Below are 17,034 nucleotides of genomic sequence, written 5' to 3'. Positions count from 1 at the left end.
CCATGATATTTAACCATTTAGAGCATTATTTATTCATCACTCGTGATATAAAATTAAAGATTACAATACATACTAGGCTCTGGAGATCTGAGGCTTTGAATGTTAAACAAACCAAACAGACACCATGGATTCATATTCATGTGAACTTGTTTACTAAACCCATAAACAATGGCTTGTAATACGCCTCATTAGAATTAACTGGTTTGTCAGCTTGCTTCATTTCACTTTAACACAGTGAACAGCAGGGTCTGATACCAGTCTTCTTTTTCTTTTTAAAAGTCGTGGTATATTAAATAAAAAAGGGCAGGAATGACATTTTGAATATGCAATGTAACATAATATCCTGATAAACAAGTTGGAAAAATGCATGTATTCCTTGATTTTTTCCCCCCACTTTTTTTTAAACAATATCTTTATTGACTTTTCCATGTACAATGTGCATTACACAGACATAAATATTACATTAACATTTTGTACAATACAAAAGTCATTTTTTGTTATTTTCTCCCAAACAAACAGACAAACAAACAAAACACCCCGTCCCACCCACATTCATCTCTCTCTCAAAGTCTGTTAAACAAACAAGACAGAATCTGTATTACATTTAAAGGTACCTTGAATAAAGTAAAAAATACATCCACATACAAAAAATTTAAGTTACACCGGTTCTCAATGTCTTCATCTTTTTTTCTGGGATCTACCACAAGTCCATATAAGTATCTCAGTCTTCGTTTTCAGCCTTTAACAGCCCTCCTATATCTCCACTCTTAATATAATCATTAGATTGTTTCCAGATTCCCTCATAAGCTGTTCATTTGTTCTTCAAGGTATATGTTATTCTCTCCATTGACATACATTTTGTCATATTTTAATCCAAGCACCGATTGTAGGTGCATCAGTTTCTTCCATTTAAAGGCCAATGTTCGTTTTGCTTGCAGTATAGCAAAATCAATGAACTTCCATTGCTTGGTTCTCAAATTAAGACCACTTGGATATATGTGTAACAAAATCATCTTGGAGTCTACTGGAATGTTATTTTTCCCCCCACTTATTTAAATGTGTACTACTACAAAGCACCATTTCCCAGTCCTTAATTGTGCTTTGCAAATACAGTGTGTGTACTTTGTATTGCTTATACATACTTGTCTACAATTGTGAACATGGTTGATACATTTAAAAAAAAACAAATCTATTTGTATAGCCTCAGCTGAAGAAATCAGTGAATACGCAGTAAACTTGGAAAACAAAGAGTTTGAAGCACTTATGGATGTTTTTCTCAACAAAACAAAAATGGAAGACGGTGCCCCCTGGTGGCAAAAAGTGACACCAACATGACTATGAGTCTCAGTTTTCAGACAAAGAAACATAAATCAGCAAAGTAATCAATAAACCATGTCCACACGTTTATATGTGTTGTTGTGTTCAGTTTTTAAAATGAAAACCCGGCATCACTCTGAGTATTAGATGCGTTTATTTCAATAAAACAAAATAAAGGTACTAATGTTCTAATCTATTACAAACATTTGTTTACAAAACAGGATAAATTATGAAAAATAAATATTTCTGTGCAGGTTTTTTTTGTACGTATTGTCAATGCAGGCAGATTAAAGAGATTTACATACCCATGTAAGTCCTTTTTTATAGAAAGACAAGTCATTAATTTCAAATCATAATGACACCTCAGGCAAAATACATATTACACAATGCAGCGGGCAGCAGTTAACAAGCTGACCTGTTCAAACAAACTGTTATCTGAGGCGGATTCCCTCACTCATTAATACTAACAATCCACAAACATAGATTAGATGCATTATTTAATAGAAATATGCAGCATTGTGCTGGTATATTTGGGCACTGCAATAGCTTTGTTCACATTGTCAATACTGTTTAGAAAGTTTCTCCTGAAGCAACATAAAAAAAACAAAAAAAACCATTTCTAACAATGTTTGGCAAAACAAAGGTAGTATGCATGCAACATCAACTACAATGCATCCTTAACTTTTGGCTGCAGTTCACTTAGAAAAATATAAACTTGATTTGGATTTTACAAAATACTTCATATTGTTAAAAAAATATGTGAATACTATGATTCTTCATTTGACCCTTACTGTGTGCTTGAGAATTTGTATTGGTTTGAGTTCCCTCTGCGGGAGCACAGGCGTAAAATAATATTAGTTCAACAGCTTGAGGCAGTTTTCAAGAACAACAATTAAAACAATGGTTAGCGTTGAAAAAAGCTTTGGTGATCCTTCTCTTTTAGAGTCAGGGTTTAGCTTTGCAACACACCCCATGCTTCCCTTTTTTTAATTCCACATACAGATGTTCTATTCCTGTCTTTAAAATAAACACTGACAGATTAAACTAGGTTTGAGGTCAGAGTTGTAAACCTAATCTGTTCAACAATTTAAACCCCTATAACCAAAATGTCATTCCCATCATATTAAACACAATCACTACACTGGATTTCCCCTTTTTCTTTAGACACATGACAAAAGGACATGTTAACTGCATCGTCTTTCCTTTTGAAGTCCATTGTTTTGTTTGTTTAAGGCTTTTTGAACAGTTTTGAAAAGTTTAGCACAAAGTCTAGAATACTGAGACTGAAGTAAATAACCCTGAAGAGGCATTTAGGAGTTCAGACATCTAGATGGAAACTACATATGCTGTGAAAGGTTCAGCTTTAAAAGACCAATGTGAAGGATTTAGTGGCATCTAGCTGTGAGATTTCAGATTGCAACCAACGAACAACCTCCTCTTCCTTTCAGCGTGTAGTCTAGACGAATGTGGCTGCATACAAGTTAAAATTTGAAAGACCTTATCTAGTATCAGTGTTTGGTTTGTCCTTTCTGAGTCATGGTAAAAATAACATTCTTGGTAGATAAAAAGAGCTCATTCGGGGGGGGGGGGGTACGTTTGTTATTTTCCAGCAATTAAACACTGACAAAAACAAACTAAAGAATATATTATTATTCCATTTCTGCCAATGGATGCATCTAAATCTTGCACACAGGTCCTTTAAATCTCAACAAAAACAAGCCAGTATTTAAGTAAAGTAATTGAAATTACAATTCAAAATGCTACACAGAATGTGTTTGGCAAAGGGCTTTGAGAACCATTGTTCATTTTGTGCAAAGTACATAATTATTTACTTGAATAGTCAATCGTGTTTCATTACATTTTGATTTCACATTCTTTTTTTCTACTGTGAGTTTTGGCCAACATCAAAGTGTACCTATTCATCGATCAATACTGGATCCTATACTTTCTGATTAGAAATGTATTGCATATTATATTGTTAGTTCAACTATATACAAGAATATATTAAACACATCTATACTGACACTCACAGATGACATGCTGGAAGTAAAACAGAGCACACAAACAACAGACAAACAGAAGCCTACAGTTTTCCTGACCATGTTAATAAAAAGGTTTGTTGACAGAGAGGGCAGCTGTAACAGCCTGAATCCATGATGTATTGAAAACACATATGGCTTTTTGTGAAATGGAGTCCAGAAAAGAGTCTTTTATAACACTTTTGTAACATCTTTAAATAGCTTGTTGGTTCGTAGGATAAAGTAAGATTGGCTTAGCAACATAATAAGAAGCTTTAATACTTTATACATTAATCACAGTTAATGATCCAGTGCCTTAACGTGTTTTCATAACGGCCAGACTGCACCTATAAGATGCTATGCTCATACTGAGAAAAGCAACACAATGCTTTATATTGAGGTTTTCTGAGTTACTATAAAATATACAAAAACTTCTTTCGAAAGAAGCTTGAAATGCATAATACTCACACTTACATGATCGCCTACAGAAAGCCTGAGGAGGGGTTTGAAACACTGTAAAGGTATCTTGGCTTTGATACTGTTCTTTAAAGTCACTCTGTATCATGTTTAACTCATCTTTGACCTCTTTTGTTTTTTGACAGAGTTGCATAAACGCTGCTGTGTGGTTAAAACCAGACCAGAGAAAGTTTAAACTGGATATGATAATCCTCACAGTTACCAGAATGTGTATCACCAGCATCACCCCAACATGAAAGAGAGCACCAGGGGATGCTACCTGACTCACTGACGTAGTGTTGTATCTTGTGGTTTGGATACACCCGGTGAGAAATGTTAAAGCCTGACCAGCAACGTAGCAGACTCAACTCATTTTATGTCACCTTGATCGCAGACTTTTTGTGGACGCAGAGTAAAGAAACGTACGGCACGCCGATGAAGGCCCACTTCTCGTTGGGCCAGAACATGATGACGGGGCCTCGCTCAGGGGCCTCGGTCGCAACATCAAAGTAGGCGAAGCAAACACAGCCAAGGTAGGAAGCAATACATATAAGGATGTGCCTGTGAAACCAAGAGAAGAGATAATTAACCCAACAACGTAAGAGATGTCCCACTTAACATATCAAGGTGTTTGCAGGTACAGGGTAGTAGCAATTCAGTGAAATTATCAAGTCAGTTTTTATGTGTAAAATCTTAGATCTTGCAGCTCCAAAAGCAAACAACCTGACTATTATTTTTGCAAAGCTTCATTTTGCATAATTTTCTTTGTTTTTATAGATGAATCTCCTTGTTCTTTCATGTTTAAGATCAAGCTGTATTTTCTGGAAAATCCTTGAAACAAGCTCATCTCTATTGAAGTCAATTTGAAATGATCACAGAACTGAGCAGTAGTTTTTATATTCATTTCACTCAAAAAGTAGTCCCAACATACTGATTCTTGTGACTCTTGTGAGTTTTGTTGAAGCTTACCAAGCACAGTGTAGGTAAGGAAAGTTGACAGACGACCACATTTCACAGAATATCCTGTCACTGATCCAGCATAGCAGAGCCAGTGCCCACCAGATCCCTGAGATCAGGCCCAGCTTGAACACTCTAGGGTTTTCACACCTGCAGACACAAACATATACATGAATGCATGTTCAGATTACAGACAATGTCAGACCCACAATGTTGTTAATTATTTCATATGGTTCATATGGACTTCTTTATATAAATATTTTCAGTGCTGTACAGAAGGGGAGCCAGATAATGCAGGCGATGAAGACCTTGTGGTGAATAAGAACAGCTCTGCTGTTATCTGACATTATTTTGGATGGAGGTGAGATTACAAATATAAACACATGTAGGGAGTAAAACATGCAAAGTATCAGAAAGTCAGGGGATTCAAATATTATAGATAATGGGCACACTTCAAGATTTGTTAATTATAAAACAACACATCGCCATTGTAAGACTAAACATTCTGACATCACAAGTTTTTCTTCAATAAGAACAAGCCAATATTTCAGCAGGCCTAATTCCTTCCAGCCTAAAGACGTCTGAAGCTCCCACACGGCTGTTACTCATACCATAATCCCTGATCACACAGGGTTTGGATGGTCTAATTCAGAATAGATTGGGCTTTGTGTTGGTGAACACATCCCTCAGTTTGTTTGAAGGTTTTATTGCAATTGTACAGGCTGTGGTGTCCACTCTAACCGGATGGCTTTTGAATCTACAATCGAGAGGTTCCTGTCAGGATGTTGATGATTATAAATTATCACATTTATCTTAACTGAACATTTAGTTCCTCTTTTTTCTTTTGGACCTGACAACCAGTTTCCAAATAGTCTGGTCTACTCCTCTGCACAAATAACTCCAAGTGGACACACACTGACCCTCAGAGCCACGTGCTAACCCAGACTGCTGCTAAACTATTCTTAGTCTCATCCTCCTTAGACAGAGCAGTCCCAGCCCCTGCTGCAGCTGCTGGCTGAGGCAAACAAATACAGGGGCAAGGAAGCCTGACTAAACTGTGATGCAACTGTTTAGTCACTGTGACACTGTTTGTCACCTTCCCTTAATAGAGAGCTTTTGAAAAGGTCATACCAGTTTACAAGCCTTTAATTTCAGTTAGCATTGTTTCAAGGAGGGAGGAATGTTGGGACATAAACTCTTTGTAGAAGGCAGCACAGGAACATTTCAATAAACAACAAACAACAGTAGTGTCATAGGGCAGGGGAAACTCTGAGTAATGGAGGAGCCCTGATGAATGACCCCTTTTACATTCATGTTGTCTATTGATCCAGAGTTGGAAATATTGATTGGTGCAGCCTATATGCTCAAATGTAGAGCAAAGTAGAAAATCCTCTGAGTACATCAAATTAGATGCAGAGGGAATCTGAAAGCTCAGGGGTTAAACTTTACATTTTAAGAAGAGTTGTTCAAAAGTGATACAACCATTCATTAAGTAGGCTGATGAAAAACTTAAAGGCACACTTACATCACATCACATCATTGGTCTAAAGACGGATGAAAAAAAATTCTGTCAGAGAAATAGGAAGCACAAAAATAGAAGGACAATGATGTGTTACCCAGATGGAAGTGGGCCATCAAATTGCCATCAATATTGTATAATACTGTAAGTGTTTCGATCCTTAATATTCACATGGGAGCCTGTGCTGATAGTGGTTTAGGTACAGTAGTAATCAAGCAATATGCTCAGTAATTACCCTCACGCAGAGTTCAACCGTTGACCAACGCCCCTTCCGGCACACAAACCAAACATAAACTGACAAAAGCATCACCATACGGCCGGATGTCTGGGGATACTGAGCCTATCAGCTCAAACAAAAAGCTGTGAGATAAGAAACATGACATGAAACCAGAACTTCTCCCTGCTGACAGAGAGTCAGTGAGTGTGATGGAGGGTTCAGCTATAGGAGGTGGAGATAAGTGAAGGAAAAGGCCGGTCTGTGTAACTGGGGTGAAGCCCTGCAGAGAGGCTTCTGTCCCTCCAGGGAAAAGAGAGGAAGAGACTCCATATGATCAGAGAAACACAGCCTGAAGCTTATCACGGACACTGGAGAGCTTCTTCTGTTGGCTTTAATGTTGAAAAGGGCAAAGCTTGTGTACTGGATGTCAGTGCTCTTTGAGGTTTACATGAAGTGTGTTACAGCTTGAATCTTCTTTGAAGTTGTTGTTCACTACTCTGTGAGAGACTGCATGAGCAAATGGCTCAAGAATTTCAGAACGTTCCTCTGTGTTAATTGCAAAGCATTTTGGGGTTTTATCATCTACAGTACATAACATCATTAAAAGATTGAGAGAATCGGAAAAATCTCTTTACAAAAAAGGACAAGGCTGATAATCAACAATGGATGGCCATGATCTTTCAGCCCTTGTACTAAAAAAAGGGATGACTGTAGTGGAAATCACTGCATGGGCTCAAAATCCTTGTTTGTGAACACAGTTTATCGCTGCATCCACAAATGCAAGTTTAAAGGAGAAGTGGAAAACCAACCTGCGGTCTGATAAATCAAAATTTGACATTCTTTGTGAATTTCTTGAAGGTCGTGTCCTTTGCTCTGCAGACGAGGGGGAGCACCCAGCTTGTTATCACACCACACACTTCAAAAGCCAGCATCTGTGATGGTCTGGGAATTCACGAGTGCCCATGGCATGAGTAGCTTACACATCTGTGAAGGCACCATTAATGCTGAACAATATGTGCAGGGTTTGGAGCAACATTATGCTGCCATCAAGACAATGCCACACCAAATTCTGCACTTATTACAACAGTATAGCTCCATAGTAGAAGAGTCCGGTTGCCAAACTGGCCTACCTGCAGTCCAGACTTGTCACCTACTGAAAACATCTGGGGCATCATGAAACTAAAAGTAGGACAGAGAAGACCCCAAACTGTTGAGCAGGTGCAATCCTATATCAGGCAAGAATGGGACATCTCACTTTCAAATCTTCAGAAACTGGTCTCCTCGGTTCACAAACATTTACAGAGAACACAACGGAAAACAAGCCCCTGTCCTAACTTTTTAAATTAGCTGTCACACATTTCTATCACTTTGGTTTGTTCTGTATCTTACCTGTTCTACTGAATATAAACATCACAGCTTTTCTAGCACAATCTGAAAGAGAATCCTTAACCCTTTCTGTTCTGTGATACTTGTAATGATTATTCCAGCCCTGTAGTTTTATCTCCAACTGGAAGTGGCTTGAACCGGAGCCAACAGGATACAGTAAAAGAGCAAACATCAACACTAAAGTCTGTCGTTTCTGAGGGCACAGGTCCATCAGCCACAGGAATTCTCTCCCACTTAGCAGAACAAAAAAACAAGAGGCCTTAGTAAATGACGGGCACTTTCTGTAATGTCAAGAATTACTAAAAGGTTGAACAATGGATGACTGAAGGTTACAGAACTGATGGCGGTGAGTGAGGGATGTGGGAAACGGAAACAGCAGGGAAGTTTCCCATTACTGTGACGGAGGAGAGATTTGGAGACAAAAACATAGACAAACTGGCTTGAGCTGCTTGCTGCGTGAGTGTTTTCGGTAATATTCTTCTTTCATAAGACCGTGTAATTACCCTGAAACAGACAACATTTCATCAGACAGTGTGAGCACAAAAGGCAAGAGGAGACATGTCAGAGTACTGCAGCAGATTACAGAAAGTATGCCCTGACAAGGTTTTCTTTTTGTCCTGTCAACAACTGATCATTACAGCAGCTGTTTTAACTCACTGGGCAGACGGGAAGCACAGTTTTTCACTGATGTGCTTCTGTTTCTGTAAGTTCAAAATTAACCTAGTTATAATATACATGCTTGAAAATGAGAATTATGAAACACTTGCAATATGTAAATAGCATTTTATTGTTAAGAGATGTTTAAGTGCCAGGTGTAACCACTGAAAAAGCTCATCAAACCAAAGCACTAGCCTGTTCATAAATGAGCTGTTTATTGGCAAGAGCTTATAGAATATGGTCAATACATCTGAACTATGTCAGTAAGGCATTAATTAGGACCTTTAAATATATTAAATTACAATGCCCAGATTATTAAACCAACACAATAAGCTTAAATGAGAGAGTAACATCTTTACTTAGAAAGAATGAGGCTTAAATAGTCATATTAAAAATGCTATTATAGCCTGTGGAGTTACAGTGACTACCACAGTAGTATGTAGTTTACCTTTGACAAATGTACAGATGATTTTGCCATAGCATCTGTCAGGTTTTAGTAGAGAAACACGATTCAGTCATCATTCCTAGTGTTACACCAGCTACAATCTTCAGTGTGGAAATATATTCTCAACATTAGGAACACGCATACTGTGATAAGGGTCTAAAATCAAGGGTCACTTAGAGTTTCAAAGTTTTATTGAGCCTCTTATCAATAACCCAAAGTGAAGTGGATTTCCAAATAGTAGTGCGACCCACTTTTGTTGAATAAACTGCCCTGCTTCCATGTGCAAACAACCCACATTCCCTAACCCATATCCAGGACAGGCACACTAAAAACCATCTTGGATTTGCAAAAAATGTAATGCAGCTACATACTACTTTGAAAAATGTTAAAGAATTTAACACAAAATACTCACAAAGCAAACACCCAGAAGTGGCACCCATTCCACCACAAAAAGCCATCATTAAAAATGATGCTCTCTTTTTTTCATTCTTAGCATCTGTTCATGAGTGTGCTGGCTTTCACTGCACATCAGCTTACGAACTAACCATGCATGCGTACTTTAATGACTTCAATTAATACAGCAGTATAAAAACATTCTTAGTTATGCGTTTGTCTACTCTGACCTTCTGTCAGTGCATTGGGTGTTCACCAAGGATCAGATTTAGGGCCTCTTTCCTTGTCATGGTAAATGCCCAGGTTGACTCTGTTTCTAATAATTATAACCTTTTGTATCACTTCTATGCAGATGACACACAACTTTATACTACTGTTTGAAATAACAGTGTCTGCTCACTAAATAACATTTGAACTGTTGAAATAAAAGTTGAATGAAATCCAAACTGGTCAAAAATGTCCTTCATCCTCATCCAAAGAAAAATATAAATTGCCATGTTTTTGCCCTTCAGAGTTGGTTCCCAGGTTTTGCAACACATCTGGTCCCTGTCTCTAAATTTGCACAATGAGGTTAAAAAGTTCTGTTTTACTCTTACTTCATTGAATTCCAGTAAACAAGTCAGTCTCTCTTTAACACCCTAAGGCCAGAGATGATACAGCGTTTCCAGTCGCCTCTGTCTGGCTCTAGCATAGTGCTGTTTCAAATAAGTTCCTGTTTCACCATTAAAGAGCCATCTATTTTCACTGACTTTTAAATTAGCTTACTGGATGAAATATCATCAGACATTTAGTATGATGGACCGGGATTAGGTCCCACACACTGACTAGCCCTCCCCTCAGTTGTTGTAAGAATAGGAACCCTTTTCACAAACCTTTTCAGCTCAGTAATGAGCAGCGCAGTGCAGGGGATGCCCAGGGTCATTAGTGACAATGAGTTGACAACAGGTTTGACGAAGGCCAGCCCAGTGGTGATCCCTGACAAGATGCCAATGACCACTTTGAACCTTGACCTAGAACATAAGCAAAAACAAGTCAGAAGAGCAGAGTGTGCGGTACATTCTATGAAAAAGATTGTGAAATTTATAAAGAGTGTTGGGACATTTAAGGAAATGCAACAACATTAAAAATAGTTTAGTAAACAAGAATCACTGAGCTACTCTGTGACAATGGAAAGAGAAGTCAAGACATGTGATGCAGCTTTTTCTGGTGTCAGCTATCTTGGACAGGCCTATTATTAAACAGGGAGTCATAGCAGTGGACACATCACATGACAGCACAGTAGCCAACTGTGAGCTCAACACATTAAGCTGTTCAACATTGCATGCCTACAAGAAATACTGCATAACAGTCGCATTTGCTATGAGTTTCAAACAAACAATTTAGTGATGAGTCATTAAAACAAATTTCTCCCTTTATCTTTGCAAATATGTCAGCTTGTGTGTACATCTATTATCAGTCCAATTAAATGTTAAACTCAATGCAGAGATGAGTTCCTCCACTCAGTTCTTTGATCAGTGAGCCGCTGAGGCGTAGTTAGCTTGTGTCGTTACTAGCTAGGGTGAACATTTGCATGAACACAGCTCATTTTAGCAACTGTTTGGACTACTAATCTTAGGCAGTCATATGAATGTAGTCATGCTCTGATCAAACATACCGGTCCCTCCTAAACATCTTGGGTAAGTATCTTTTAGGAAACCACATAGCGATGGCACACATGAGCACCCACAAGATGGCCAACTCATCCAGCATCTGGCCGAGGAAGCTGAGGGTTGCATGAAAATATGTAGAGCCGATCCCTGAAAGACACAAACAAAGAAATGTTTTTATCAAAAGAGGGCCTGCAGTTATTCAGGGTGTTGACAGACTGGATTAATGGGATTTAGTATTTTGTGTTTGGTGTCATTATGATTTTTTAAATAAACAAAAATAAACATGTTAATGATGAAAAGTTAGTAAGAGTTACTTAAATTTTTTGAAATTCTCAGATCAGTCAGTGCCCGTTAGTTATCACGCTCCAGCAGACTGTGTGTTATCAGCTGTATCTGTTTTTATAACAGGCGCTGCAGGAGATTCCTTCACTGCAACTAACTCTCCTTATCCAAAAGTCACTTCTGCTCTCAGTCAGACGTTACTACCAGACAGTGACCCTATCGGCAGCCAAAACGTAAACAGACTCAAGGTTCAAATTTGGCATGGGAACTGAGCGATTAAACAAGTGTTTGATTCATTCAACCAATCTTTGATCCACAGATATTTGGTCAGCAACTATTTACATTATCCTTTAACTGTAAAACTGATAGAGTTTTTCTGCCTCTAATATAAGCTGGTTCCCACTTTTCAAATGCAGACATCAACTGTTTTTTGTTTTAATTTAGAAAACTGTGATCTTAAAATTAGCAGGGAAACTTATTTTAAGCAATTTTTTACCAGTATTTTAAAGTGTAGTGTCTCAGAATAAGCCATGAATGCTAATAATTAGTATTATTTCACTCAAAAATGGATTTTTGCACAAATACATTGTCAACTTCTTCATTTGAGATGTATTATAGCGGCACTTAAAAGGAAAAATATTTCAATAGGTTCAAACTGTTGGACAAAGCTAGAAGGTTTTGATGCACTGATTAATCGAATAGATGACTGAAACTTAATTAACAGGAGACAATCAATCACATAATTGGTCCCATTTATTTAAAAAAATTTTTTATATTTCTTTGTAATTTTTCCTAAATCATATTTACCAGGCTCCTTCATTTTAAGTTGTAGTAATTTCTGTTTTTTCAACTTCTCTATGACAATAGACGATCTGAATACTTTCACTGTGGACAACAAAACTTCATCTTCTGGATAAACAGGGTGACATTTTTTAATTCTTTACTTTTTCCCCCCAACAACTAAAATAATCTATACTTTCAGCTTTGTCTAGACCCACTGTGGACACACTGGTTTTTAAAAGTAGGCACAATGCAGGCGTCCCAAACTAATGTGAATGACTCAGCCTGCACACAGCTGAGGCCAAAAACAGGAGAAAAGCAGCTGGATGTAATTTCCTTTTTTCACTTAAGGGGATGTTTGCATGCTTGAGGTCAAAGGTCATCTTATTTACAGCACCAATGGAAGTGTGATGAAACTATGTAACCCTTTGTCAACAGTGTTTTTAACAGCTTCTGGATTTCTAACAGAGATGCAATCAGAGCTCCTGAGCCTCATACATGAAAGAAGAAAATAGAATGAGGCCTGTTTAATTTTGACTTTGATCGCTGGAGACATGGGACTCCTCTGTCGTAACAGGACAAGATTAACACAAAGAAACAGAGTGAGAATAGATGACCTATTTACACTTGACTTCTGGTGGCTAATTTCTTTGTATGCAAATCCTTTCTAACAGCTCCAGTTGTTTTGTATCATGCAGTCAGGTCAGCTCTCAGGAACAGAGGGAGGTCTGTCAGGTTATCTCTGCTGCTGACACTGCGACCTGACTGTTTACATAGCAGCAGAGAGGAAACTCAGCACCATAATCTTTTTTTGAATGTTTTCATACTGTACTGTACAGGGGCACCATTTAAGAACCGAACACTGTGTCAAATCAAATGAAATCGAGGCAATAGGCGTATTCATCCTGCAAATGAATGAGACCAGTCATTATAAAAGAGGGTGAGAAGATTCACGAGAAGCTAAAGCTATAAGTGGTAACACAGCTGCAGTGTTGTTGTTGAAGTTTAAAAATGTCAGCCTGCAAGCTTGAGCACCTATATACAAATTAAAGCACACTTGAAATATAAAACTTGTATTTTGCATATGGACTAAGTCTTTGTGTATTCTAAGGCTGATAATACCCATGTTTTTTTTTGTTCTTATCACTGATCAGTTTGCAGATTGTTTTGTTAATAAACTGACCAAATGTATAGTTTATTATATCAAAATTTTAAAGATTTTAAAAAGGCCTTTAATGATATCCAAATATCAGCAGGTACATTAAATGCTCCTGTAAGGCGTTTTTGATTGCTTATTAAATGAAAAGGAAAAATTACTTGGATGACTATGAACTACAAAGGCAACCCACACCAAATTGACAAAATTGATTATTTCCATTTTTGATGCATGAAAAAGCAGCTGTGGGGCAGGAGTTAGACAAAGAATTTTCTGCATGATTCCCAACTCGCCTTTTCTTTCAGTATCCATTGAAAAGATTAACACTGAATATATTTTACTGTTAAAAGAAAACTAGATGAAAGACAAGGAAAAGATATGACTCTCTCCTGTACATGTATAGGACAAAACCAGCAACGAGATTGATGGTTCTGCTTTGTCCACAGGGGGCGCCAAAATCATCACATTCGTTATAGGAGCTTTAATATTGCAATATTTTTTTGCAGACTACAGTCCAAATCACTGAAGTAAATACTTTGTTGTTGAGCTCCAGCTAATATTTTCTCATTTTAACCATAGACTGTATAATTAATGAACGTAGTATCCATGACGTCACCCATCTGTTTCTGAAGTGCTGTTTTGAAGCCAATTGTCAGCGGGGGCCATATTGGAAATGTTGAACTCATCCAAACTGCTGTGTGAGGTAAAGAAGCGGGCCTTTAGCTTCCTCCCCAACAGCTACAGTGTTCCCGCCTGTCAATCAAGTCAGCTGTGCCTCTCATAATGGAAAACTTGTGATCTTAATATCTCTGAAAATGTCGCGTTCTGAAAAAATTCACCCCCTGTACAGTGTGTGCCGATCAAGAAATGAGTTATTCAATATAATCTCGTTTTTTGTACCAGGCTGTAAACATGTTTATTTCTGCTGTAAAGATCTGCTTTTTTTAATTTGTGTGTATGTGGTTCCAGGTACTTCTGGAGCCAGCCTCAAGTGGACACTGGAGAAACTGCAGTTTTTAACACTTCCCCATTGGCTTCAATTCATTTTAGAATATTTCAGATTACTTGTTGCTGTAAACAATTCATCAAAATATGCAAAAATTATGCCAAATAATTTTTTACCCAATCATTCAGATTTTGTCATTTCCTTCTACTAGATGCCTTGCTCATATGCCTGCATAGTTAAGCCCTGCAGATGGAATAAAACATTATTTTATCATACATTTACTGCTTTATAAACACATACAATACTAGCCTCCTGCTAAAAAATAGCTAGATTTTAAATTAAGTATTGGGAAAGTACTAGTGAACATTTTATGGGTTGTTAAATCTGAACAACAACATGGTAGGTTAAAGGTCATCACCAAACTATGGTGGCCCTGAAGGACAAAACAAATTTACAAAAAAATGAAACACTTTTACAAAGTTGGAGACAAATTTACATTTTGGAAAACATCTTTAACATTTTATAAAACAAAATTACATTAGCAAAACACTTTTACTAAGGCCAAAACAAATTTACATTTAAGAAAACAAATTTACCAAATCATAAAAACACTTTTATAAGCGGTGAGACAATTTTATAAATGACGGAACACTTTTGCCATCCCTGAAACAAATTTAAGTTCATTTTTAATGGAAAGGGAATGTACCAAACACCGGGAGTGATCCGGTACCAAACGGGGTACCAGTACCAAACGTCACTCCATTTGGTTTCTCTCCATCCAAACAAACTAAGTGACCCCCCACTCGATCACACCTGGATCACTTCCGGTATTTGGTACATTCCCTTTCCATTAAAATAAATGTAAATTTGTTTCAGAAATGGCAAAAGTGTTCCGCCATTTGTAAAATTGTCTCACTGCTTGTAAAAGTGTTTTGATTTTGTAAATTTGTTTTCTTGAATGTAATTTTGTTTTCTTGAATGTAAATTTGTTTTCTTGAATGTAAATTTGTTTTCTTAAATGTACATTTTTTTTCCAACTTTGTAAAAGTGTTTCCCAAAATGTAATTTTTTTTTCTTGAATGTAATTTTGTTTTCTTGAATGCAATTTTGTTTTCTTAAATGTAAATTTGTTTTCCAAAATGTAATTTTTTTTCCAACTTTCTAAAAGTTTTTCATCTAGTGTAAATTTGTTTTGTCCTTCAGGGCCACCGTACCAAACACTTCACACACAAGTTATGATTGCCAACAAGCAAACTTACCAACAACAACGAGAAGAATCCATATGAGGTAAATCCCACTGTTGAAATGTGTTGCATATTGGCGGAACAAGCACATTAATATGGGCGGCAAAACAAAAAACAAAATGTTGCTGATCTGAAATGATAAACAAAGGAAAGCTATGAGCAAAGAAATATATCACAGTTTAACTGCAGCTCAATGAAAACGTGCTGGTCAGAGTTGATCAGGCCTTTCTGAAAACTGTCAGGCAGTGGTAATGAAGAAAAGGAAAATCTGTAACCTGATGCTAACAGTAAACATCATGATGCTGAAGCTGAAAAGCAGCCAAAAATGCTGAAAGTCAGTATGACTTACAGCTTTCTACAGCTAACCTGAGAATAACATTGGTAGCAGTGCAGTATAAAGAAAAAAACAAGCCAGAAAAAGCTAGCTGTTCCTGTAAACAAAGCTGTATTGTGCAAAAACAGAACAAAAAAGGAGCAAACATCGATAGCCACAAGTCAGAACCGACCGTGTTGTAAAATTCAGCGATGGTGGGGTATATCAGGTAATTGCCTTCACACCAGTCCACCTCGGAGCTGCCAGCCTGCAACTGGTCCCAAAAAATGAGATTAACGTTACTCATGTCTGGACAAGTCCCGTTGGATGGACCGTGCACACCGCAGACAGCGCTCCGCCGTCAGCTTTAAGGACACAAAAAAAAAAAAAACACCCGGAAAAAGTCACTACCTCTCCGCTTCGGTTATAACACGCTATATAATAAGGTTTGAGACCTGTCACGTACTACACATGCGACAGCGTGATAAACTACGAAAACGGCGCTGAGCTGCATTTTAAAGCCTCTCTGCTCGTCCACAAAGGCTCCTGCTCGTCGTGACGCTCTGTGCTGTGCATTGACAGCTGCTCGGGTCTGTAACCAAAGATTATTCAAGCGGAGCAAGAGGACTCACTCCTATCTACTGCCTTCTTTCGGTAAAATGTGGTCTCGTGTCCGGAAGAACACGTTATTTCATCTTTATGTGTTATCTTAACCTTGACAAAAAGTAGGGAAATTTGGTTAATTTTAAAAGTAGTTTTATGATATTAATAAATATTGCTGTATTTTTCAGTTTCAGTCGCTTACACGACTTTGGATTTGATTTTGATGTCTTTATTTCGAACATGTAAAAGTAAATTAGAAAAACAATCATACAAGTAAAAAAGAAGATTTTTTTATACAAACATACAAGTAAAAAAGAAGAAATAGTTATACAAAAAAAACAAATCAATCAGTTCCATTAGCAAGCACTGAAACATTTTACTTTACATGTGTGAAAAGGAGTAGGAAGAAGTTAAAACTTATATAATCCTACCCCTTTATTCACTATTTTCTTGCATTATATGAGTGCGTTCTCACAAAAGAAATCTTCATCTCCTATCATCATACTTACACCTACAATCAAAAGCAAACCCCTCATAATTCTCAGCATTTGTCTTCCTCCTTGTACCTAATGAAAATTACTTATTTATACCTCTTCCTGAACTGGATTGTGTTCTGGCATTACTGTAGCTCCATACTGAGTCTGTTCCAAAGTTTTACACCACAGATTGAAATACAAAAGCTTTTCCTTGTGGTCC

The 17,034-nt window shown here is 37.4% G+C and overlaps 1 protein-coding gene across 2 annotated transcripts; it reads right to left on the bottom strand.

Moving 5' to 3' along the window:
* Positions 1-1,452: 1,452 nt before the first annotated feature.
* On the bottom strand, positions 1,453-16,394 carry acer2 (alkaline ceramidase 2). Of its 2 annotated transcripts, XM_034687301.1 has the most exons (6): positions 15,929-16,386; positions 15,438-15,552; positions 11,020-11,161; positions 10,238-10,375; positions 4,761-4,898; positions 1,453-4,352 (listed from the first exon to the last, which is right to left on the bottom strand). In XM_034687301.1, the coding sequence occupies exons 1-6, from the start codon at positions 16,040-16,042 to the stop codon at positions 4,166-4,168; spliced, it is 834 nt and encodes a 277-aa protein (XP_034543192.1). In that variant the 5' UTR covers positions 16,043-16,386; the 3' UTR covers positions 1,453-4,165. The 2 variants fall into 2 exon arrangements, with proteins under 2 accessions (XP_034543192.1, XP_034543193.1); XM_034687302.1 differs by lacking the exons at positions 1,453-4,352; positions 4,761-4,898 and adding an exon at positions 8,135-8,374 and having other exon boundaries at positions 15,929-16,394.
* Between the last annotated feature and the right edge of the window lie 640 nt (positions 16,395-17,034).

Source organism: Notolabrus celidotus, chromosome 7, assembly GCF_009762535.1.
Source record: "Notolabrus celidotus isolate fNotCel1 chromosome 7, fNotCel1.pri, whole genome shotgun sequence".
NCBI classification, from domain to species: Eukaryota; Metazoa; Chordata; class Actinopteri; order Labriformes; family Labridae; genus Notolabrus; species Notolabrus celidotus.
The sequence above is the reverse complement of the archived record's forward strand: the minus strand, read 5'-3'. Positions and strand labels throughout refer to the sequence as shown.